The sequence below is a fragment of the Pangasianodon hypophthalmus genome, chromosome 2, assembly GCF_027358585.1.
Source record: "Pangasianodon hypophthalmus isolate fPanHyp1 chromosome 2, fPanHyp1.pri, whole genome shotgun sequence".
NCBI classification, from domain to species: domain Eukaryota; kingdom Metazoa; phylum Chordata; class Actinopteri; order Siluriformes; family Pangasiidae; genus Pangasianodon; species Pangasianodon hypophthalmus.
Window position 1 is genome coordinate 28,913,774 of NC_069711.1, and position 25,813 is coordinate 28,939,586.

General features: G+C 37.5%; 1 protein-coding gene across 1 annotated transcript; it reads left to right on the plus strand.

The window, feature by feature from the left end:
* Window positions 1-2,209: 2,209 nt before the first annotated feature.
* cacng1a (calcium channel, voltage-dependent, gamma subunit 1a) lies at window positions 2,210-24,916 on the plus strand. The gene is made up of 4 exons (XM_026933155.3): window positions 2,210-2,659; window positions 16,269-16,343; window positions 21,150-21,287; window positions 22,341-24,916. Exons 1-4 carry the CDS (start codon window positions 2,425-2,427, stop codon window positions 22,568-22,570), a joined length of 678 nt encoding a protein of 225 aa, XP_026788956.1. The 5' UTR covers window positions 2,210-2,424; the 3' UTR covers window positions 22,571-24,916.
* The last annotated feature ends 897 nt before the right edge of the window (window positions 24,917-25,813 follow it).

Genomic DNA, 25,813 nt, shown 5'->3' on the forward strand with positions numbered 1-25,813 from the left:
CTGAACACCTTTGGGAAGAACTGAAATACCAACTGTGCCCCAGGCCTTCACACCTGACATCAGTGCCTGACCTCGCTAATGCTGTTGTGGCTGAATGCACAAATCCCTACAGCCATGTTCCAAAATCTAGTGAAAAACCTTTCCAAAAGAGTGGAGGTTATTATTAACAGTAAAGGGGGGACTAAATCTAGAATGGGATGTTCAAAAAAGCATATATGAGTGTGATATTCAGGTGTCCACAAATGGCTATATAGTGTACATATGTAACCTATTGTTCTACTTCCTTTGATTCTGGACCAACAAGTCAGTTTTCTTTGTTAGCTAATGGAGGCTGTGTATCAGTCATCACAAGTGTTTGTAATACATTCTAACTCCCCAGACAGCACGCACAATAAGTAATTTATTGATGATGAGATTCACAGTCACCAAAACCGTTTGTCGTGCAACATCCTCAGTTTTCACTACGAGAGTCACAAGTACTAACATCCCAGCTGGACTATACGGCTCTATGTGGCCACTTGCAATTTCATGACTAAATCTATAATTGAAGTGGCTCTGTCTTCCATCTAGTAGGCTCACATAGCACGCAAGTCAAGCCTTATGCTATTGAAAAGTCTCCAAGCTCCTGCAACCATACAGCAAAGGAGCTTACCTTTTCCTTCCTTGAGGCTCAGTAGCTGTAGTTGCTGTAGCAACACAGCATCAGAAGAAGGGAATGCATAGTCAGTAGTATTCCCAAAGCCAGCAAGTGTCATGCATCACTATCAGTATTACGCAGCAGTTAGGGCAAGGCTCTGTAAGTACATGTTGAAGATGTACCTGTCCCGAACAATTTGGGCATGTCTGTCATCGAAATTCATCAGGTCCTGGCAGAACAGCCAGCTCTCCATCCTTCACTGGAATACAAGATGTTGGGAAAGTCCAACAGTACAAAACAAGTTATGAAATTTTAAATTTATGAAATTAGTTGCACTTGTCACTCCGTATCTGCAGCTACAACTCAACAGAAACATTAGGCCATGTGTCTGTTGTACCACAGTCAAACAAAAATACTATTTAAAAACTTGAGAATAATGTCAGCCAACAGTGTAGGTGTGAACAAAATTAGGCAGCAAGGAACAAAGGAATAAAACACTATATTTTAGCATTTATTTATGAATCAACTTCCTGAATTCCTCAACAAGAATGAGAAAGAGGTCAAATGCGATAAATAAAAGTGGGGACCTTTTATAAGCTATCCATGTGGAGTCAGTGTCACAAGGTGACAACATTACTATTGGTATTTGGTAAGGAAATGAGCACATAATAGGTCTCTACTAGTTTCAAAGGAAACCACCCTGGCAGTCCGGAACACAGTGGAGCTCCAAATGAGTTTAGTTTTGTTTCAACACTACATGAAATAAATCAGGTTTTAATGTGTCTAGAGCCAAATTTACATCAATTTTCCTCTTACTGCAAATTTAGTCAATCAGTCAAGGCATATTTTCCAAGATACAGTATAAGGGCATTTCCAGTTCTTACAAATTCATGTTTATTTATAGATCATTGCATTTTGAATGAGGGTAAAGGTCTAGAGATGTTTCAAGGCCAATTTGCACACCGTAGTATTTACATGCTGTAGATGGCACATCCATGGGTAGCTTAAGAGAATGTTATGTCATCTTTGTGTTATGTTATGTCAAAGGCTATCTCCGATTTTTCTAACTAACCACAAAGCTAATGGCCCAGTTTCCCAAAAAATGTAATTTATCTTAACTGGTAAGATGATTCAGATATGTTAAAGCTGGGAATCCCCAAATTGTACAGGGATTATCCTGGAATTGTACTGACTCATGACACATCATGCAATGGCTCTTACAAGCATTTTATGGATATTATATTTCTGTAAACTTAATTGTAACAGAACCTTTGCTCTAGAAACAAAGATCATAATAATGCAAAATATCATCAACCAGTATGGTGGATTTTCCACTTTTATTTATGTGTTTATTCATGTTGAATTTATCTTGGCATGGGCAGCCACACCCCTGCCCACACTTATGAAATCTGAGAGGCCAACTGGCTGACTCTTTGATTCACCACACATTTATAGAAGCTCGGCTCACTCCCCGCCCCCTCCCTAAAGCTCACACATGTGAGACAGCCCGTATGGTCATCAACTTTCCTGATGTACCTCAACAGCTGCAGACCACTTCACAGGCCCACTCCCTGTGTAAATCTATGCCACTGCCATTTGGCTCTAGCTCTCAGTCCTCACACACAGTGCTGCCGTGAACCTATCCAAGTAAAGACCTCCACCAGGACCAAGCTGACCATATACACCTGCTCATCCCTAGAGCATAAGCTAGGCCAACTCAGCGTGGCCCATTTGTGTTTATTTCGCCAGAAGCAGAGCATAGAAGAGGAGGAAACCTGTGAGACACCATGCAAAAGAGCACAAAGGTGAAGATCACATTTGTGGTCATCCTGATAGGTATAGTGTGCATGTTCATAGCCGTGGTGACAGATCACTGGGCTGTGTTAAGCCATAAGGTGGACAATGTAAACAGTACTTGTGAGGCAGCCCATTTCGGCTTGTGGAGGCTCTGCAAGAAGCACATTTACATCGATGATCCAGAGACCGTGGGGAAAGGATGTGGCCCACTCAGTCTGCCAGGAGGTAAGTCTTGTTGGAGCAAAAGATGAGTTATTCATATTATATGTCTGTTGCTCTTATACATTTACCACATATAAAGATGTCTGGCATAGCTAAATTAATTTTAACATTGCTATTGTTATTTAGGAATTTACTAAATATTTGCAAACTATAATGTGTTTAACGTTATAACATTGCCCCAGATGTTGCCTATCAGCCAAGATATTTTCAAAGACTAACGCCTGCTTTGTCAGTTTTGCACTGGTGCAATAACAGTAATGTGGTTTACAAGTCATGCAAGTGTTTTATGTAAATACATTCAAAATACATATATAGGACATATAGATACATATATGTGCAATACAATGGGCATTATTTTTCTGCTATTCTACCATTTGAATGTGCAATATAAAGTGCAATATAAAGTGCAATATAAAGTGCAATATCGTGTATAATGTGTATAAATAATACTCCACTTATTTTTTGTGTAGTTTCTTATTTTTTACTTAGGTATCTTACTTTTTTTGTTATTGTATTACTCACTGTGGTTATTTTTACTACTATATTGTCTTTTATTCCTACATTGTTGTGATATATCTGTTTGAGCAACCTCTGGCACAAGAATTTCCCTCGGGATGAATAAAGTTCTATCTTACCTTATCTTATATACTTGCTTTAAACAATATGTTGAGCTAAGTAATCAGATTTTAAAGTTAGATTTTAAAGTTGTAAAGTACGCATTAGCATGTCTTTGTAATATTACTGAAGAACTGGATGCAATATGAGGACAGATATTTTCTCTAAGGATTTTGGTTATGACAGACTTCTATTAGTTCTAGCTATATTAGCTTAGCATGTAGCTACATCAGCCTAGCAGAGGAAGCTAATGCCATGTTTATGAAGAATTGTACCCAGAGGTAGCAAATATAGGGAAGTATACTGTATGTCTGAACTGATTTACTGGGCTGATTTGGAGTAACTATGGGGCAAAGTGTAAATCCCTTTTCTATGAACTATTCCTTTAATACTGAATTTATAGCACTATGTTTTAAATGTGTAGATGAACACATTCTTTAAATGTCTATGAAATAAGATGTTGCCTTGTTTCCTCACATTAATCTAGAGAAAGTGCAATGGCAGAGTAATGACTGTAAATATGTGGGGGAAAGAACAGTAATTTCTATAAATTTACAGTGTAAATCTACAAATTTTACACACAGACTTAGAGTTGGGTTTCAGTATTTCATGGTAAATGAATTGCTAATATGCACATGGACCATCAGTGGTGAAGCTTGCACTCATATGGCGTCTGGTGTTCGTGCTATAGTGATAAGACAGTTCGTCACAGCAGTACTGTTTCCAAAGAGCTAGTGTTTTTTAGTAAGAATTGCTAGCATGCTTTAAACTGTTGCCCCGTTACGAGTCTGCAGGTTGTTGATTCTGTGATTCATTACTATTTAGGTCAGAGATATCTAATCCGTAATGAAGCTGCAGACATCTCGGCAATGTGGAGGCATAACCTTTTATCCGTGCTAGCAACTGAGTAGGCTGCGTTAGAGGAGACAAATAGGCCTCTTTGGGTGGTCTAAATCCGCATTCATATTAGCACGTAACACAAACGTTCAGCTGACAATATCTAACTATACATGGTACTGGTAGACTACATGTTACCTCAGTTTATACTCTCAACATTAAGTTACATTCCACTCAAGCTAAATCGTCTGCTTGTGTGAAGTAAAACAGTAATTAGCACATGGCTTGAGTTTCCAAACTGTAGCATATCTGTGAGCTCCACTAATGCACTATCAAATCCAAGTGACCTTAGTCTACTTTTATCCCTAACTGGCTGCTCTCCATTAGCAGAAATTCCTATCTATTATATTTAACCCTCTGAAAGCAGAGCTAAAAGGCTTCTGACGGGCAGTGTATGCTCTTATCCATACTTATAACCAGAGCTTTGCTATTATCCAGCATTATGAATTGCAGTAGATACAAGCTTGACTGTGATACAATCAAATACGATTGCTCCATTTGTTTAAGAGATTAGAACTGTAATGGTTATGTAATGTAATGGTAACTGAAATGTGAGATTTTAAAACAGCTGCTGTGTTGAGATACAGGGTTTAATGAGTCTCCAATGAGAGCCTGCTAGTAGCTACTAGCAATAAAGGATAAAGAACTTTTGGGATAATCCTGGATTTCTCAGGTTTTAACTAAATTGGATGTGGTGGAGTAAAAACATAGAATCTTAAGGAAAAAAAAAAACATTCAGGTAAGAACTTACTGTGAGGAAGTACTTACTGTGGGGAAAATACTAATAAGATTCTAATAAGATTCAGGTTCACAGACAGATCAGAAATTTCCCCTAATAGACATAACATCAAGGGTTCTTGCTTCTAGCAATTTCACTTGCCTGTTTACATTCTCATCCTGTATTATGGCAGAGAAGAATACAGACAGGCAAGTGAAACAGGCAAAAAAAGAGAGCAGAGAGAGACAAAAAGATGAAATAGATGACAATGGAGACAGACAGGATATAAAACAGGGGAAAGGTGAGTGACAGACATGAAAAAGCCAAGAAAAAAAACCCCAGTGTCTGCAAATAACTGTCAGGAGTGTTTTTGGTATGGTCAGAAGAAGCAGGGGTTGAACTGGGTGATAGGAAGTGGATGCTAACAATGATTGAAGAGTGATGTTAAATTTCTGTATAATTTTGAGTTCCCAACTTTGATATCATGTTTTGGAATTAAAAAAATTTTCTGTTCTATAAGGCTGTAATTTAACTCACAACAGGTGATTGCCAGACCATAAAGGCCCTGTCAACTCATGATTAGCATCTTACGATTATCTATAGACTACAAAAGAAAGAACAATGTTATGTTGTTTTTTAAGAGATTTTTGAAGTTCTGCCAATTTCTTCTGGCTAGGACTATATTTGTTAGAGGTGACAAGAGGTCTACCAAAGCACCAGTCATAATTGGCCATCTGCTTTTTCAGCTTCCCCCCCAACCATAAGAAGTTAAGTGACTCCCTCCTGCATACTCAGCTTCTTCACTCTTCAAACTTCATTTGTGTGAAAATTTATTTACTGTGAAATTTCATTTAGTTTGACAAATGTACACAAGCTGTATTAGTATTTTATTAACACATTTTTATAATAGTAATCATGTATACATGGGCACATTGAGAAGACTACAGTTTCTGTTTGGTACATTTGTATGGTAAAATACTAAAACAGGATTATAAACTGAAAAATATGAAAAAGCTAACCTGATCTTGCCAAACTTCACCACCAAACTTCACAAATCTAATAATAATCTGTAGTTAAATGAAAGGACAGTAAGGTCATATTAATCTATTTTATTAAACCAGGTTCTGCATCTGCATGTTGCAGTGCTTTGCTCTGCTGATCAGCGTAACTTTTTAAACTAGCTGGAAGTGGGACGCAGCAATGAAGTTCATATAAAGTTATTCATTCTTATTTGATTTTGCTGCCTTTTGCAAGAACTGCGAGAAATTGTAGGGCTTTTAGTTGAGTTTTCCTAATTTGTTTTGGAAATTATAACAAAATGTCAACTTATTCTGTTCTGGCAGATATAATTTGCATGATACAGTAAAGGCTTTCAGCTAGCAAAAAATCAACACACACTGCTTTAATGATGAAATATATAACCACTGTTTAACAGTGTAAGGAAACATTTTACAGTTTTGAAATAAGGGCCTTTCTCTATAAAGCAGTGTGAAACTGTGCTATATCATCTTTATTTTTATTACCATTACGTCACATATATTTACAGTTTCATCAAATTATAGTACTAGAGGTCATCTGATAAAGCACTTATCACACCTCGCACAGCACCACACTCCCTCTGATCCTCTAGCACTGCTCGACTGGTCCCACCATCTGTCAGTATACAAGGAAGGCATGCTTCGAGACTCTTCTCTGTTCTGGCACCTAGATGGTGGAATGAACTTCCCCTAGATGTCCGAACAGCTGAGTCACTGGCAGTCTTCAAACGACTTCTAAAGACTTACCTCTTCCTAAAGTACTTAAGTTAGCACTTACAAAACAAAACAAACAAAAAAAAAAACAAAGTCGCTTGTCTATTACCTCCCCAACAGAGTTTTGGACTGGTGGTATTCCTAGTTTGTGACCTAGTGAGCCAGTATCAGAATGTATTTTTGTACTTTTGTAAGTCGCTCTGGATAAGGGTGTCTGCCAAATGCCATAAATGTAAATGTAATGTAATGTAAAATCTGTGTATTCTGTTCACATTACCCAAAGCTCAGCTCTGATTTAACCCTGGTGTCACTTGTCACCAGGCATGTGAAATCCTTTATAACATTCATAGGTTCCTAATTGAACATAGAGGATATTGGGTCTTGTTTGGAAAGTTAACCACTCAGTCATCTCAGTAATTCAACTTAAAATACTCTAGGGGTTAGCTCACAGTGGGTGCATTATTAGGATAATTGGTTGAGCATGGGTGGCCCTGGGGATGGGCTTACAGGGCTTAAGCACCATATGTCCACTGGCTCCAGCACTGTCCCTGGTGCTATGGCAAGCCACTGTCATGAATGTAATGCTGTTAGCATATGGCAATCAGAAACCACATGAAACATGTCTGGGAATTCACCCAATTTTCCCAGTTTCTGACACCCTCGAGAAACTGGGAGGACTTTTCATGGAATCCATGAAAATCTTTTCTTTTTTTCTTTCAAATGTTAAATGTCTAAATTTGCCTCATGAAAGGAAATTATTTTAGGAGTAATTTTAACCTTGTGCTTCAGGATATTTTTATTGGAGTGAGTGATGAGAGTCTGGATCCTTACAGTATGAAGTGATTCTTATTTGGCAAAGTTCTCCTCATATTCTGGCACCTGTCAATATAATTAGATACTCAGAAGTCCCACAAACTCTAAAAAATATGAGATTTAAAAAAATATCCACTAACGTCCAGCCAATCAGGACAAGGAGGTATCTGCCTTTCATCATGCCTGTAAATTTAGTAAGCTACTCCTCCCCTCCTGCATTACTGTATTCAGATATTTAGCCTAGGTGTGTATTTCAGTGGTATTGCTTTGGAGGAAACACTGAAAGGGGGGAGGTGGCACAGTAGTGCAACCTGAAGCATTGCCACCTCACAGCTCCAGGTTTGATGAGCTCAGTTTACTGTCTGTATGGATGTCCTTCCCAGGTATATGTAGGTTTCTTGCATTTTCCTCCCAAAAAAATCCATGTAGAAGAATTGCCTGCAATACAGGGGTTATATACAGGGGTTGCATAGTTAAGGTAGCTTCCACTTGGAACCTGTTCACAAAAGGAAGCACTCTGTTGTTAGATTCTACATAGAACCTGTAAAGGGTTGTCTCAGAGGGGAAAGAATGCTTAAGCATGCTAGGTGGAAACTTCCATGTTTCATGTCCTCTAATCAGATATCTCAGGCCAAAGTTTGGTCCACCATATTAAAAAATAAAATTTGCACCTATTAAATCTTTATACAACTACATGATAAATGAAAGTAATTATGTCTTCATGTCAACTTGTGCTGGCTTTGCTTCTTTCCTTTTTTTTTTTAGGTGAAATTAAAATTGGCCAGGGTAGACACATAGCACACCTTAATCACACTTTTATCTCTGTGATCAGACAGATAGAGAATGGATGTTAATGACATCTGGAAACCACCTCAGCATTTTCAATATAGTCAAAATGAAATTTAAAAAAGGTATGCTATTGTCTATATTATCTCTAGTGAAGCAAATTTTTGTAAAAAAAAAGTGTATACGTGACTCATAAACCAAAAGACTGGGGGTGATTCTTAGTGTTGTAAATGTTACCCACACTCAGGTATCATTCCATTAAGTGCCATATGAGAAAAGACTGTTTCCAGGGAACTACTCTTTGCCAGAATATTCCCAGAGCAAATGCTATGATCTTGAAAATATCTGGAAATGCATACTATACAGTATACTGCTTTTGGGCAGGGTTTATAGAGATAGTGAGTTGTTATTACACCATTGTGAATGAGCCCTTACAACAATTATGTAATTAATAATCATAACTAGAGGGATATTATTTATGGCATGAACATCATTTGGTTTTGAGGACTTAACTGAAATAAGTATGTAAGCACTGAATCTTGGCCTGGAGTGGCACTAAGCAAAGCAGCTTATTTATTCCAGCTGTAAACACAGCAGAGCCAGGAATCTAGGCAAGGTGGTCAATCAAGCCTTTTTAATTTGAAAGCACTGAGGACTGCAATGAACCACAGTGGTTGCTGGAATAGTGGATGAGAGATATGGAGAATTAACAGCTCTTAACCTGATGTACATACTGACAAAGGAGGAGTACTTAAGGAAATTCAGAAGAACTAAAGTTAGACTTAATGTAACGTTAATGTAAAAAAAAAAAGTTGCAAAGTTTTTTGTTACAACCGTTATGATATAAGTACACAAGGTGTTTTCAATTCATGCCTCAGTCTGTCATGATGGACTGGAAGAGTATCTTGGTGTGATATAACAGTCAAGATTGGTTCAATGTAGCCATGAAATTATGATGACATTAAAATAAAAAGATAAATAAATCAATAAACTATTTTTATTTTTAACAAACAAAATAACACAGAACTTTATCCAGTAATATGCTCTATAAGTTTTTCCCTAATCAGTGAGAAAAGCACATAGAAAAGAAAGCTATTGATAGATTGACTTGAACATACCCAGAGCTGTACTGAATCCAAGTACTACTAACATTGTTATATGGCAGTAAATAATCTTTTCAAGATTCTTGAGTCTTGAACCAGTAAAATTGAGAGACACTTTTTAATAGACTTATTATGTGATATAGGATAGCATAACCACTCAATAAAACTTTAAATACTTCAATAGAGCAATGAACCCCAACACTTCACATAAACAAGCTGATGTGTGAACTGATAAATGAATGACTTTTAAATGGAGCATAATTGAAAATCTTGGACTGTAATCAGAAGGAATAACTTGGATCACAAAAGTGTTTCATATAAATGATTTCCTCTGTGATGTGTGACAGGATATGTTCTGTGTCTAACCTTCTTGAACTTGTGTTAACAAAGTATGGATGCATATAGCCAGGGTGAGACAGCAATAAAATCCCAAAGCCCAAATTTAGGCTGTGTAAATAGTCAGCTGTCTAGCAACAGACTCAAGAGGGTTTTGAGCTCCAGCTTTCAGTCACACGGTGACTGACATCCACATCTGAACATACCAGGTGTAACGTATAAATGAAGAAGAACTGAAGAAGTGTGGGTGTTCAGAGTTTTATAGAGGGCAAATCAAGAATCATTCTCAGAGTTCATTACAGAGGTCGAATCACAGCAGACAGTGTTAAAGTAGGATAGTCCATAATCATTTTCAGAACAAACAGGAGTCACAACCTGAATACAAACAATAAGGCTCAGACTTAATGAAACTAAATGCATGATAGACTTGATGATAAGACAGTGAACCATAAGAGTATAAATAGAGAGACTAATCAGAAAGTAACACAGAACAGGTGAGCACAATCAGGGAATAAACCAACTGGCCTAGGACAGGACCAAAAAAGAAACAGGGAGAACACTAAAAGTCCGTGATACAGGGTAGTTGACCAAGGAACTGACCCTACATTGAGTCAGCAAAGGTGCATGGAGGTTCAGAAAACCAGTACACTAACAGGTCAGCAAAGGCATCTAGAGAATCTATATAGCTGCAAAACCTGTCTTTAAAGGTGTCCAGAGGATCAGAGAACCCAGCATGCCAGCAGCTCAATGAAGCGATCCACACAGTTCAGGAAACATCTTCTTGCCTAGTGGAGACAGGCAGAGAGGCCTAGACTGATGCACAGATATCAGACAACATACAGTGGGGAAAATAAATATTTGATCCCTTGCTGATTTTGTAGGTTTGCCCACTCACAAAGAAATTAAGGGTCTATAATTGTTATGGTAAGTTTATTTTAACAGATAGAGACAGAAAATCAACCAAAAATCCAGAAAAAACACATGATACAAATGTTATAAATTGAGTTGCATTTCAGTGAGTAAAATAAGTATTTGATCCCTTACCAACCAACAATAATTCTGGCTCCCACATATTCTGGTTATGTGCTCATGTGGTACACAGATTAGTCCTGTCAATTTAAGAAAGTGCTCCTAACGACAACTCGTTATGTGTATAAAAGACACCTGTCCACAGAACCTACATCTTCCATTCAAACCTCACCACCACCATGGGCAAGACCAAAGAGCTGTCAAAGGATGTCAGGGACAAGACTGTAGACCTGCACAAGGCTGGAATGGGCTACAAGGCCATCAGCAAGAAGCTTGGCGAGAAGGAGACAACTGTTGGAGCAATTATTCGCAAATGGAAGAAATACAAAATAACCATCAATCGGCCTCGATCTGGAGGGGCACATGTACAGGCCCGTTTGAAGTTTGCCAGTGAACATCTAAATGATTCAGAGAAGGATTGGGAGAAAGTGCTGTGGTCAGATGAGACCAAAATTGAGCTCTTTGGCATCAACTCAACTTGCCGTGTTTGGAGGAAGAAAAATGCCGACTATGACCCTAAGAACACCATCCCTACAGTCAAGCACGGAGGTGGAAACATAGTGTTTTGGGGCTGTTTCTTTGCTAAAGGTACAGGCCGACTTTGCCACATTGAGGGGCCAATGGACAGGGCCATGCGTTGTAAAATCTTGGATGAGAACCTCTCACTGAACACTGAAGGGGGGGCAGTCATGGCCTAATGGATAGAGAGTCGGACTTGCAACCCGAAGGTGAACCTGAAGGTTGTGGGTTCGAGTCTCAGGTCCGGCAGGGATTGTAGGTGGGGGGAGTGAATGACCAGCGCTCTCCTCCACCCTCAATACCACAACTGAGGTGAGACCCTTGAGCAAGGCACTGAACTCCCAACTGCTCCCCGGGCACCGCAGCAAAAAAAGGCTGCCCACTGCTCCGGGTGTGTGTTCACGGTGTGTGTGTGTTCACTACTGTGTGTGTGTACTTGGATGGGTTAATTGCAGAGCACAAATTCCGAGTATGGGTCACCATACTTGGCCACAAGTCACTTCACTTCACTTCACTTCACTGAAGATGGGTCGTGGATGGGTCTTCCAGCATGACAATGACCCAAAACATACCGCCAAGGCAACAAAGGAGTGGCTCAAGAAGAAGCACATTAAGGTCACGGAGTGGCGTAGCCAGTCTCCAGACCTTAATCCTATAGAAGATTTATGGAGGGAGCTAAAACTTCAAGTTGCCAAGCGACAGTCAAGAAACCTTAAGGATTTAGAGAAGATCTGTAAAGAAGAGTGGACCAAAATCCCTCCTGAGATGTGTGCAAACCTGCTACCAACTACAAGAAACGTCTTACCTCTGTGCTTGCCAACAAGGGTTTCTCAGCCAAGTACTAAGTCATGTTTTGCTTGGGGATCAAATACTTATTTTACTCACTGAAATGCAACTCAATTTATAACATTTGTATCGTGTTTTTTTCTGGATTTTTGTTTGATATTCTGTTTCTATCTGTTAAAATAAACCTACCATAACAATTATAGACCCTTAATTTCTTTGTGAGTGGGCAAACTTACAAAATCAGCAGGGGATCAAATATTTATTTTCCCCACTGTAGGTAACTTGCCTCAGATCTGGGCACTAGGAGCTCCTCCACAATGATGGGTGGTATGAATTCCTCATTCCCAACAGGGGCCAGTGCAATGGCTTCCTTGTTAATGGCAAGGCCTGGAGCAATGGCATCCTAATGGCATGGGGCAGAGCCAGCAGAAGCCAGTGGACCCGGCAGAAGCCTTGGTGCAAGCCTAGGGGCAGAACAGGAGAGTCCTTTGCATATGCCTTGGATGGAACAGGAGAGGCCTTGGCACAAGACTCAGGTGGCTCTCTCTCTCTCTCCCAATGAGCCCAGAATCTGCCAAGAAATGAAAATACATTGCACTCACACCAAAATATCCAGATGGAGTGGCACAGGAAAATCCACTGAATCAAATGACAATGTTGAGAGAGGACAAGGCTTAATGGACTTTAGTTTGGGAGCACAAGTTCTTCTCGTGGGGCTTGCTGGTGGCAAGACAGCTTTCAGAGTAGCTAGGGACCCTGGTTTATTGTTCCACCTGAAGTGCAGAATGGTTCATTGCTCTTATCATTGCCTCATTTACCTACTTCTAGAGGGACACTAAGGGGGAACTAAGAACCTTCTCCTTTGTGCAACCACTCAGTATTTAGACAGTCAAGGATCAGTGATGACTCAATGCAGGCTTAGTGTTGATCTAATATGTGGTCAGTATTGAGCCAATCTGATATCAGTGTTGGAACAATGTAGGCACACTGCTGGTAAATCTAGGCTCCAGAGTTGCCCCAATCTAAGATCAAAATTAGCCCACTGAAGGCTCAGTCTTGTCAGAATATAGACACAACTTTGGGTCAGACTCAGTACTGGTATAATTTATTCTTAGTGTTGGTGAGTGCATACAGTTTTGCAACAATTGAAGGTAGCCACCAGAAACAACACCACAGTAGACTTGAACACATTAACTGGGTTATGGTTCATTCAGCCAATTCATTGCCAAAACATATATCCAGGGATACTACTAAAATATTACCACCCACATATGCACCAAATAACCAGCAGTGCCCTCTTTCCAACAAATAAACTGCTAAAATACATGCTACAGTAACACCATAGTCAACTAATCTGACTACATAATTACGAAAGATATATGTCTTGCTTGGCACAATAAATAGGACACCATTTGTAGAGTCCATTTTCTTAGATTAGTGTTCTTTCTGGAAGGAATGCAAGACTGTCATACAGCTCATTCACTTCTGCACTTAGTTTGACCTCGTTGGGTTTTGTTGGTTTGTTGCCTGTAGGGCTATTCTCCAGATGGTAGCACTACTTTGTTTGGGGGAAAAAATCTTCATTATCGATTCTTCCATTTTAGGCTGAAATTGGAGGCTGTTTTTTTCCTTTAGGCAATTATTGCACAACTGGTAAACAAGTAACACCAAATGGACTGAATTTGTATGATTAAATACTCCAAAACAGTGGAAAACTTATAAGACTGGGTGAACTAGGAGGTTTTCTCATACATAAATAATACAGTTTATTCTCAAGAATGCCATGTGGCATATACAGGGACATGTGGTAAATCCACATGTCCCTTTATCTAGAAATAAGAGCTTACTGAATACAACTAAAGAAGCATGCAATGTGTATGCTAGACAACATGGGCAGCAATTAAAATAAAATGTAAAAATCACAACACAGGATTTACACTGTTTGGTCCGAAATAGCATTGCCAGCTGCTGCCCCACCCTGCATCTGCTGCTTTGCAGAGCTGTGAGACTGGGATCCATTACACAGCAAACTGAATTTGGTTCAGCCAACTATGCAGAAAGCATGTGGTTCGCTAACACAATCTAATGACTGCAAATTTGTTAGAAGTCACAAGTTAATAATGATTATAGTTATGGCAAAGGTTGGTGGTTGTAGGTTATTCTTATGACTTCATTTGTGTGAAATCCAGCAAAATCACTTGGTACAATCCTTCAAATTCTGTTTTATATCAGGTTGGGTTCACAAAGAACAACTCAAGATTCCAACAGCAATATGCTGATACATCTGAGCTCCATTTTTAGCTTCAGACTTGAGCTTACTGAAATAAAAGTTTAGGTGCCATTTAGGTTAGGAAAGTTTGAAATCTTGAGTTTGAAAAAGTTGGTGAGGTTCACATATTGTAAATTGGCTGACTATAATTTCAGCATTTCAGTAGATATCAATATCAATATATATGTGAAATGGTGTAATATTTCTCATTATGAGATTATTATAAAACAGATAAGATTTTATTTTTAGATTTTTTAACCTTAAATTGTCTTGTTTATGTCTTAATGTATAGAAAGAAGCTAAATTATCTGCTAATAGAAATAGTCTTAATCTTGAAATGTATTGAAATAAGATGAACTGTATACCATTTGTTTTAAAATAATCCCATAATAAGAAATATTAGATATATTTACCTAGATTTAATATGTATTTACTTGTACTGATGGACCTACTTTACTGATGTTAATGGTTTGACATGGAATTGATTCCATGGGCTAAAAAGATGATCCACACAATTATAGCTTTTCATCTGTCTGGCTTAACATGCAACTCTCATCCATTGTAATCGCATTCTCAGACATAAAATGTTTAGCCTCAGTAGTTGGGGTTTATCCCTTGTCAGCAGTCATGAGTACCCTCTTGATGGATAGGGATTTGATATGCATTGACAAGTGCATATGGCTAGGTTCAGGAGTTCAAGGTTCCCCGTGTGTGGATCCAGTGTCTTGCACTGGATCATATTTCCCTGTTTGAAATTTATGAACTTTCATGATTTTACGGCTGGGAAGAGTATGAGGATTCCCAAAATAGAGTTATGAAATAGAAGACTTAGTCATATGTGTTGGTTTTATCAGTGTGATCCTATCCATTCGAATATAAATAGTACAAAATAATTCTACATCATTAGGTAATATAACAGCATGGTTAATTCCCAAGTTTGATTGGTCAGGAGGTGTTGATTAATTTTCTAAAACGGCAGCTTTGTCAGCTATAGTTATGGCAGAAGCTCCACATGAATGCTTCATATTTTAATAATATGATGATGTTTTCCGTGATGAGACATTATGGAAGGAGTCTCCAGTGCAAGCAAGGTAAAGCTTTCTGACACACAAGTTTATACGTATCTGTTTATAGCTGTAATAACGTAAGTGATAGCAGGGACTAATGTTTTGTGGATGTTCTACAACATTAAATGTAACTATAAATAGAAAAGTATGATGTGTCGTTTTTTTTGATGAATAAAAATTATAATCATTGCCAAATTGCTGTAGTATAATAGGAATTAAACACTTCAGGAAATGCTGTTATTGGAAAATTGATGATTCATTTCCTATAACAGCACACACCATCATGTTTTGTTGCTTACTTAATACAGAGGTTCCCCAAGGCTGGGACTAAAAAGCAATTGTGTGATAATTATAAAATTTGGTACCCTTAGTGTCAAAGAGATATTTGTGTAGAGAGGTTGCAGGTGCAGATAAAAGGCTTTATTTTTATAACAGGCAAAAAAATCCAAAACGTGAAGCAAAGTAGAAGTAGGGATACACAAGCGATGGACAAATGGGCAAAACAAGGCAAGACTAGATTCAGAAAGCAGGGGACAAACAAAGCTCACAGAATAGCAGTCATAAACAATAAGGCTTGGTATGTCAAGAGACAAGGCTACACTGAGCAATACTTCGTGTTGAATGTGTGTGTGTGTCTTGATTGAGTCCAGGTCTGCCTGATCAGTAATCAGGTGAGTTTGAGCACGCGTGTTTGGACTTGGAGTCCTTGGCGGCCATGTTTGTAGGCCGCAGTGTCTCTTGAGAGTTGTATTTGGACACCGATTCCACAATTTGATGATTATTTAGTGCCTAAAATCCAATTAAGGAAATTATCCACAGTAGTAGAGTAGAATTTCCCCTATGCATTTGGAGCTACATTTATCTATAGATTCAATTTCATAATAATTCCTAAGTAATCCTGTCGTTTTGTTTTTTCCTCACAGAGGTCAACTGCTCCTACTTCAGACACTTCAATCCTGGACAAGACTCTGAGATATTTGAGGTTAAAACACAGAGAGGTAAGATTATCTAAGACTATCCACTCGAATGACCATTGTACTGGAAGGTTTATATAGGGCTTAGGAATGTGTTCCCATCCCACAGTGGATTTTGGGAAATCCATATTGCTGTATTGTTTGGATATAAACATCTATGAGGCATTAAAGCTAACTATCTAGCTAACTAAAACTAGTTAGCATTACTTAGCAAGTTGCTTGCTACTAACGAGTTTTGTTATTTTGCATGTTACTTCAAAACACTATGGATAGAAAGATCCAAAGAACTTGATTTTGTACACTCTGATTGTTCTCGCAAAGCAACTGCCCTTATAGATCAATCTATAGATCAATGGAATCTTTATTGGTTCTCACTCCAGTGAGATAATTCAGATCTTCGGCATGTCTGTATTTACACCTTATCTAGTTTCAAGTTTACTGTCATGTGCATAAAGAGTGCTTTAAGCATCTATATACAGTGAAATTCTTATGCTACTGTTGCACACTCCTACCCAGACACAGTGCAAAAATGATAATGAACTTTTACATAATACAAAAGTAGCAACCTGTAAACACTGAGCACAGACAAAAGACCATGCAAGATTATTAACATGCTCTAAGCAAGTGAAAATAATAAAAACTGTAAACATTGTAAACATTGTATGCAGTCAGGAAGTGACATAGTGGGAGATATTGTACATACAGTACTCTAATTTATTAATGTACTCTACGCAAGTAAAAATAATAACAACTGTAAATATTGTAAGCAGTCAAAAAGTGGCCTAGTGGAAGATATTGCACATGAGTACAAGGACAGTCAGAGTCTGATTTCAGTCTATCCATCAGTCAGAGTCCAGTGTAAATGTAAATGTAAGTGTAAATGATAAAGTGCAGTGTATGGAAGATGGAGTGGGTCGTGTAATCTAATGTAGCCTTCCATCTTCTCACTAGTCAAAATCCCAGATCCAACCTTCCTGCTTTTAAGCAAGGCTATGTGATCGTTCTCATTGCGCTATTTCAATTGTATTTTACGTTCCGAATCATTTCAGCTCAGACAAATGACAAGGGCCGTATTCAGATGTGGCAACTTATGTCCAAAAGTTACATCAGTATTTAAGTGGGGAAAGTTGTGAGTTTTCAGAGATGGGTTTTTTCACATGTCTGGGCTCCCCCTTTCAGATTGTATAAATTACCGGCTTGTAGTTCACACCTTGTAAGATTTTTCTTGAGCAGAAGCATCTGACATGTTTTTTTAATAGCATCTAGACCACGGCCTTTAAACACAAGCACTTGCCTTTAAGTCCAAAATAAATCAGGGAAGAAAAATAGTGTTTGGGGCTTTTTTTGCTGTTAAATGTAATAAGATGTGGCCTAAAAGCAAGAGACAATTTAAAAAATATACAATAATAAAGACTAATACAATGATATATGAATGAAAAGATAGCAAGAATTGAAATAAACATTGAACAGTTTTAATCATCACTTTCATGAGTGTAAATCTGGTTTAATTTAACATTATAGCTTCTACCCTCATTATTCATCAGCTTATAAAATAGCACTTGATCCAACACATCCTATTATTTGATACCCATTTTTTTTATATCACAAGCCATTAAATGATTGTGTGCATTACTTAATGTAGCCCTGAAATGCCAAATAACTAAATACTTAATTGTTGAACTCTACTGTAAACAACACATGCCCAGTGCTATATACAGCTGAAGTGCAAGTGTGGAATCACGTGACGCTGACACAGCATCTGCAAACTCCACCCTGCACACGTAACCCTTACATAGCATCTGAATAATGCTTAAGTCTGGAGTTAAGTCTGAGGTCTGAAAACCGATGTGCAAAATTTCTGTATTAAATCCTTACTATGTGCACTTAACTCAACTCTGAATACAGCCATAAATGTATAGATTTATGAAGCTAAAAGGTTGTTCATGTGAAAGACTCATGTACAGTGTAATGTAGGATATAATTTGTATCTTGAACACTGTCCCTAAGGGGATCATGGCAGGGGGTGTGATGAACAATTCTCATGCCTCAGTGAATGGCGTCGGTGGGTTTCTGGGTGATGAGCCTGAGCCTGGTAGTTAGCATACCATATCTGTCTCCTTGATTATTTTATTATTCTCTCAGCGCTGCCCTTACAGCAGACTGTGCACATTATACTCCATCTGAGCACGTAATACAGCAGTGACTACACCCCAAAGGCTGCACTACACTGCACAGAGGACCTTAATTCCTGAAACAGCTAAATGAACACTTATACTATGAAGACATTATATTATAAGTCAATGAGCTGAAACCAATCTCAGTGTAGTGTGTGAACTCCATTTGGTTCATCATTAGCAAAAGCAAGACTCATTTTCAAGTGAAAATGATTTGTCTAAGTAGCCATAAGTGGCAGATGCTGCTGTAATAATTAGCAAAAAGCAATAATTTCTGGACTAATTCCAATAATGTAGCTTGGCCTGAAGCACAGAAACTGAGGATCTGCTCCAGTGGTTTGGGGGCAAAAATACTGTAAGGCAAGCTATGTGTCTGTAATGCTCAATCCGATCTCTGATTTCACAGATCTATAACTCGATAAGCAGCTCCCAGATTTTGTGCTTCCAGCATTTGTGGTGCACATGAGCCATAAAGTCATCTTTATTCCCCTGGCCTCTGCTCTCCACAACTTTTTCCTATGATTTGACTAAATCTCTAATGATATCGCTTTTTCCAATCAGGTATTGATAGTCCTGTTTTAAATTGTTTTGTAGTGCTGTTTTACTTGTAATATGTTATGTCTTGTGTTTGAATGTTGTATTTAGTCACTACTGTGCTGCCTCCTTGCCCAGGGCTCGCTTGTAAAAGAGATTTTGGCAACACTTTCATTTGTAATGAACTATAAACACATTCATATCATGTTATAATGCATTCATAACACATTATATCCATGAAAATGCATTACACTTAATAGCTCTCTTTATTTATGAAACGTTAACATAATGCATGATGAGTGGTGTTCGTAGCACATACGTCAAACCATACTATCGATATGTGTGTTATATTCTGTCGATATAATGTGTTATAAACACTACATATAATGCATTCTGTTAAATGCATAAATGTATTATAAACATTGCTATATACTTTAATGTCTTTTCATAAATAATTATAACAACATATATAATGCCTTTTAAGTGCATCCTAAAATGCTATGAATGTGTTTATTTTAGATTAATTATATGTTTATTATAGTTCATTATACAGTAGACAAGGCCTTTGCCTTAATAATAATAATAATAATAATAATAATAATAATAATAATAATAGAATAGTTAATAGTTAAATAAAAGTAAAAGAAAAAACAAAGTTCAGATACTCCATGTGGAGTTCAAGACACATTGAAATTATGTGTTGCATAACCAACATCACTTTTTAGTCAAGAACAGATATCAACACTCAAGTGCACTCAAACATGATTTCAGTAACTTTAGTACAATTTAATTCCAATCATAACTGGTCTAATGTGGCACAGCGGCACAGTGGGTAGTGTTGCAGCCTCACCGCTCCTGAGCTCAGGTTACTGTCTGCATGGACTTCAGCACGTTCCACTTTAGCACGCTCCACACTCCAACATGGCTTTCTCCAGTTTCCTACCACCACAAAAACATATGCAGTAGGTGGATTAACCCTCTAAGTGTGAACGAGTGCGCCAGCAGGGGTTTGTGATGCCCTGCTATTGCCTGGCATGCCATGGAAGGTGTAATCCTGCCTTGTGCTCAATGTTTCCGGGCTAGGCTCAGGATCCACACACTGACCAGTGTATGAATGAATGAATGAATGAATGAATGAATGAACAGTTAATACCATTGCGTCTAAAAATAAATTTTACTATATTGATCGTACAATGGCACAATTAAAGGCAAATTAATCTATAGTTGAATGGTTAAGATCCACTGTTCATGTCTCCTTAACCTTTTGGCCAAAAGACATGACATACATTATTTTCACTGATGTTATTATCAATTTTACTTCTGACCAATTGTTTGTCCCAAAAGTGATATTACATGCAACAGTTTCCAACAGACACTAACACTGTAGTGCACATATACTATACATATACTCTGTGGTGAGTATACACTATATGTGTGTATGTGTATACTATGTCCGTGTGTGTGACACACACACTCACTCAAGTCTCAGCCTAACTACATATTGGAAAAGTTTGAATAAAAACCTGGGGGCAGACTAAGAAATGTAGACAAAAATCAGCTACGACAAAAAAATAAATAAAAAAAATAAAATTGAAGTTTGTGATAAAATGACGATATTATGTCTTTATAATTTTCTTTATTAAGATCATTACGGTGTTTACTTTCTGTAGTTTATGTAATGCAAATGCATCGTGTAACACTGTGTAAGCACTACTGCTAATAGTGCTTCTGTTTGTGGTAAATAGGCTAATTTAAATTTGAATGCATCCAAATTAAGTACTTAGAATTTGTATGTAATTTATACATTAATTTCACAATCCTACAGTATACCAACTGTCTATGAAGCCCACATTCATAAAGTCATTATAACTGTGCTTGTAATTTTTGTACAATGGTAATGATTCCTTGTAACAGTTTTTACCCCAATCAAATAATGCCTCATGAAGCTCTGATAATAATCTATAAATAATTCCTTTATAACTTATAATCCTGTTGTAACGCAAGTGTCACTATTCATTATAAAGTCAGACGGTGAATGAACAAGCTTTATTACAAACAATGACCTGTAAATAATTATAAAGTAAACATTATACATATTTTACTTTACTTACTGTCTCTCCAGAGTACAACATCTCAGCAGCAGCCATTGCTGTTTTCAGCCTGGCCTTCATTATTCTGGGAACTCTGTGCGTTCTGGGATCTCTAAGGAAAGGCAAGGACTATCTCCACAAACCTGCTGGAATGTTTTATGCATTCGCTGGTAAGACAACAAGTGTCTGCATATCTCTCCATATTTAATTCTATTAAATAAAATATTTAATAATCAAAATCATAAAATAATCAAAATCAAAAAGTTTGTACACAACCTGCTCAGATTCATTTTTACTATATTTCTATTATTTAATCATTTTTGAAGTTATTAACACTATGAAATAACAGATATGGGATTGTGCTATGATGAAGTTTTGCATAGATTTGGCATCACATCATGAGCGAACTTCACTCAGGAGGCTTTTCCCAAATAAGGGAAAAAAATTTAATTTAAAGCAAAAACTACTTATTAAAATACATTTTCATTCAGGAATAAATGTGTACATGGGCATTAACTTCAATATTTAGACAATTTACAAAAAATTTACAATAAATATTATAATATTTATTGAAGCTAGCAAGCCCGAACTTTTGGCTGGTATTGTACCTATACTGTATGTACATTGCCTTGCATAAGTATTCACCCCCTTGAACCTTTCCACATTTTGCAGTGTAACAACCTGGAACTGAAATAAACATAATTGGGATTTTTAACATTTCGTCTGTCTAATATTTAAAGAAAATATATTTGAAAAAATGTGAAAAAAATATGTGAAAAAAGGTGAAAAAATATTTCTTATTGTGATGCCAAGGTTAATTAACAAAAAAGGGTAGACATTTGTTGGTTGCATAAGTATTCTCCCCCCTGGTAAACACTTTATAGAACCACCTTTGGCATGACTAATGACAAGAACACGTTGTCCCTCGGCTTTGGGATCATGGGATTGCTATTTTTGGCAAAGAGTAATGGTAGCATCCATGTTGAGTGATATCCCAGACAAGCAGCATGTCTGTCTGTAGCTCTGATAGACAGAACAGTGGAGTTTTTTCCACCAAGAATTGTAACAAGTGACTATTTCTCTTTCGGTAAAAAAAAATATCAGCACCATTTTTGCATTTATTGTATAAGTTCATTGCTGATTCTGAGATTCTCCATTGTTTTACTTCCCACCTCTTTCTCCTTCATCAGCCTGTCCTCTCTGATCACTCATTTCTCCCGCAGGTGTATGTGCCATTATTTCTGTGGAGGTGATGAGGCAGTCAGTAAAGAGGATGATTGAGAGCGAGGAGACCATCTGGATTGAGTACTACTACTCCTGGTCCTTCGCCTGCGCCTGCACAGCCTTCGTCTTCCTCTTCCTCAGTGGGATTGCCCTCCTTCTCCTCTCCATGCCCCACATGCCTAAGAACCCATGGGAGACCTGCATGGACGCTGAGCCTGAACACATTTAATAAAGCCAGGCCATGTTTAATCATATTCGTTCTGTTAGCCATTATAGTTGCTGCATGGAAACATGGGGCTCATAGAAACACAACTGATTTTGATTTTCATATTGTTTTGGGAGACTCCAGTGTCTTCTTTTGATATTGTGTTACCGGGACATAGCTGGAGGGAATTCGGATTTGAACCTCCCTGAAATATTTTATGACAGTTCCATATTATGATGCTTATTCATGAATGGTTAACATAATGGAACTGATATAACATGTTTTGCACTGTAAATGTGCTATAATCATGTTCATAAAAAGTATCCATATTAACATCAAATGTTAATCAAACGCATCCCTTAGTTTGGTTTAATCCTATTTTATTGGCTACCAGCTGCTATACAAGCTTAACCAAGCAGGATCAGGCATGTATCCTGTTTGTGTTTGAAAGCTACCAGCCAGCTAGCTATACTCTAAGCATAGCAATATCAAAGTGCCAGCCGATGAAGTAAATCATGACAAATTCTGAATATCATTATCGGTCCTACTACTAACACAAATTGCATGAGCATGTCACACTTATCAATTAAATTTTTTAATGCTAAATCATTTCACATATTTCTTCACCCCAACCGCCCCAACCCCCACTTTCCCCCCTTCCTGGAATTATTTCCTAGCTATACCACCAATGTGTTACTATCGTCAGGTCAGTAAGGGTTGGACACATCAACATTTTGTGAGCTATGGTTGGTAAAAATCCTTGACTTGTGAACATGAGCTCATTGTGAACCTTACTGAAGAACTAGGCCTTCAATTAACCATCCTACTTTCTGATATGAAAATTAAAACTGTGCCATCATGGTCTAAATCTGTATAGCACTAGCAAGCAGTTGACGTGAGTGAATAGAGTTCTGCTTTAAATGTGTGTTTCGTGTTTTATTGCTGTATATATACAGACCATTTGTACTTTTGGGCTGTCAGGAACTCATCCCAAAAGTGACTCACTCGGAAATGAGTGACACTGATGCAATTCGAAATGACGAACATAACATTTGCTGAATTGTCATCTTCTATAAAGTGATTCTGCATTTTATTTCTATTTATTCCTGCTTGATATACCGAGCTGTGGATTCGTGGACATGTCTGTACAAGTCCTCTATGCTAGCCTTGTTCCGAGACACACTAGATCTGTGTCTCTGCTTTCAGCTCTGAACAGAATGTTAATATGCAGTTTGCCATGGCCTCTGAATGTCTGGCCAGAAATTTTGGAGTGCTTTCAGTTCTGGCAGGTGTGAACACAAATGCTGTCTTTTGCTCTTTTGGAGTTTCATGTGTAAAAAAACACATCTAGCAACAGCTAGTTCTATCGCTGCAGTGCCAATCCGGCCTCACCTGCCCTGCAGAGTTCCACACACATCTTACACTACTCTTCAACGCTTCCAGTTCAGATGTTCACTGTTTTCAGTATTCTTCATGCACCAGAGGCAGTCTTAGCTTTCTTAATTCCACTGGACCTGAAACTTGTGCCTTAAAATTTAAAGATATTTCAAATGGACTCACATATGCAGTATATTTCATGGTGTAATAATATCATCTATGCATGCTTTTTACTGGCACCTATTGGTTAGTGAGCTTTAAAAGCACATTGAAGTATAGCTATGAATGACTGTTCCAGATCTTTTGAGTTTTTCGTTATTGTACTTTATACAAATTTGCTAAAAAATCGAATAATTTAATTCATATTTTAGTTTATTATATATGTTGGCTTTGTGTTATGGAAGTGAAACATGAATATTTCTTTTACACTCTTGTATGTCTTGCACAGTTTGGTGATTTTCCTGATTAAATATATTTGATTAAACTCATTACTTAACCAGGTTTGGTACATTTAATTATCTGACAGTGCTCATGAAGCTTGTAGACGGAAGAAATATGATGGAATGATTAAACGAGACTCATTTCCCACCATTAGTTTATTGCTGTTGCTTCTAGCTATTAAAATCTCTGTCTCTTGGTCAACTGTGTAAGCAAATGGAAAATACATTGGACTTCACTTTCAGGTTCTAAGGGCTGTGCTATAGCTTTTGTAGATTTCCTCTATAGTTTAATTAAACTTATTTTTGGAGTACCATGCAGTTGAAATTGTTATTATAAATTCCATTTCTTACTTACTGAAGACTGACTTTTTTCAAAGTGTAGCCTTCATTTTTTTCATTATTAATTATGTGCATGCTTAAACTGAGAGTTTTCAGATATATTGTAGATATACATACTGTATTTCACCCTTCTATATCTGCCATTCTGAAAAAGTTCAGATGTATGCATCCTATGTCAAGACTTTTTATTGGAAAATAAATGCAGTTAATGAGATTTGGACCATTTGTATTCCAGTGGGACTTGACCATGCAAGCATGGGACTCTTTCATCAGCTCATACTGTTTTGGCTTTTTATACCTCATATGATCTTCTCAAGCTGTAACTCGGGTTAATCTTAGCTTGCATAATCCATTTCATTATCTAGTTATGCTGGTAAATGGTTTTCAGATAGTTTGTTCTATCCAAGCCCACTTCCTTCTCTAGATTTTGACATATATTCTCTCTTTGTCCATAGATTTTTCTTTTCAAAAGTATTTGGACAACGTATCAGAGTCTTCTGTAGGTGCTTGTTGAGAAAAGTTTGTTTTTTGCTTCTTCTTCATAATTCTGAGTGGTAGAGAAGTACTGAGTTTAGATTTTCATTGAATATCTGGCCCTGATTTACTAAGATCACAAATCATGAGTATTAATTTGCATACAAAATCTGATAAACTGTATCCAAAAGGTCGAGTTAACATAATAGTTAAAAAGTTACATCTGTATTCAGGGAGGAAAAGTTTTCTGTATTCAGATTCTTCTTATGCTTCTGCTCTTTATTGGAATTTCTGAATTTTGTATGCCATTTCACAATTTTTGGTGTATTTATTTTATCCAGACCATGTTTCAGGGTGACATATGGTACATACAACAAGGTGTCAGACAGTGGCCCTGGACTTAAAACTGCTCCTCGCTCAATGTCACGCAAGAAAAAATGGGATTACGGTCAGAATCATGCATTACTGAGACAAGCCTCTGTTTTCGACAATGAATACGGCCCCTTGCTAATGAACACATTGAAGATGATTTACAAAGAAGAACTGTGTAAATAACATTGCATACAAATTAAATAGAGGAAACAATATTTAAATATGGGTTTTTATTTTATCTTAAGGGTAAAAATGGGCTACCACA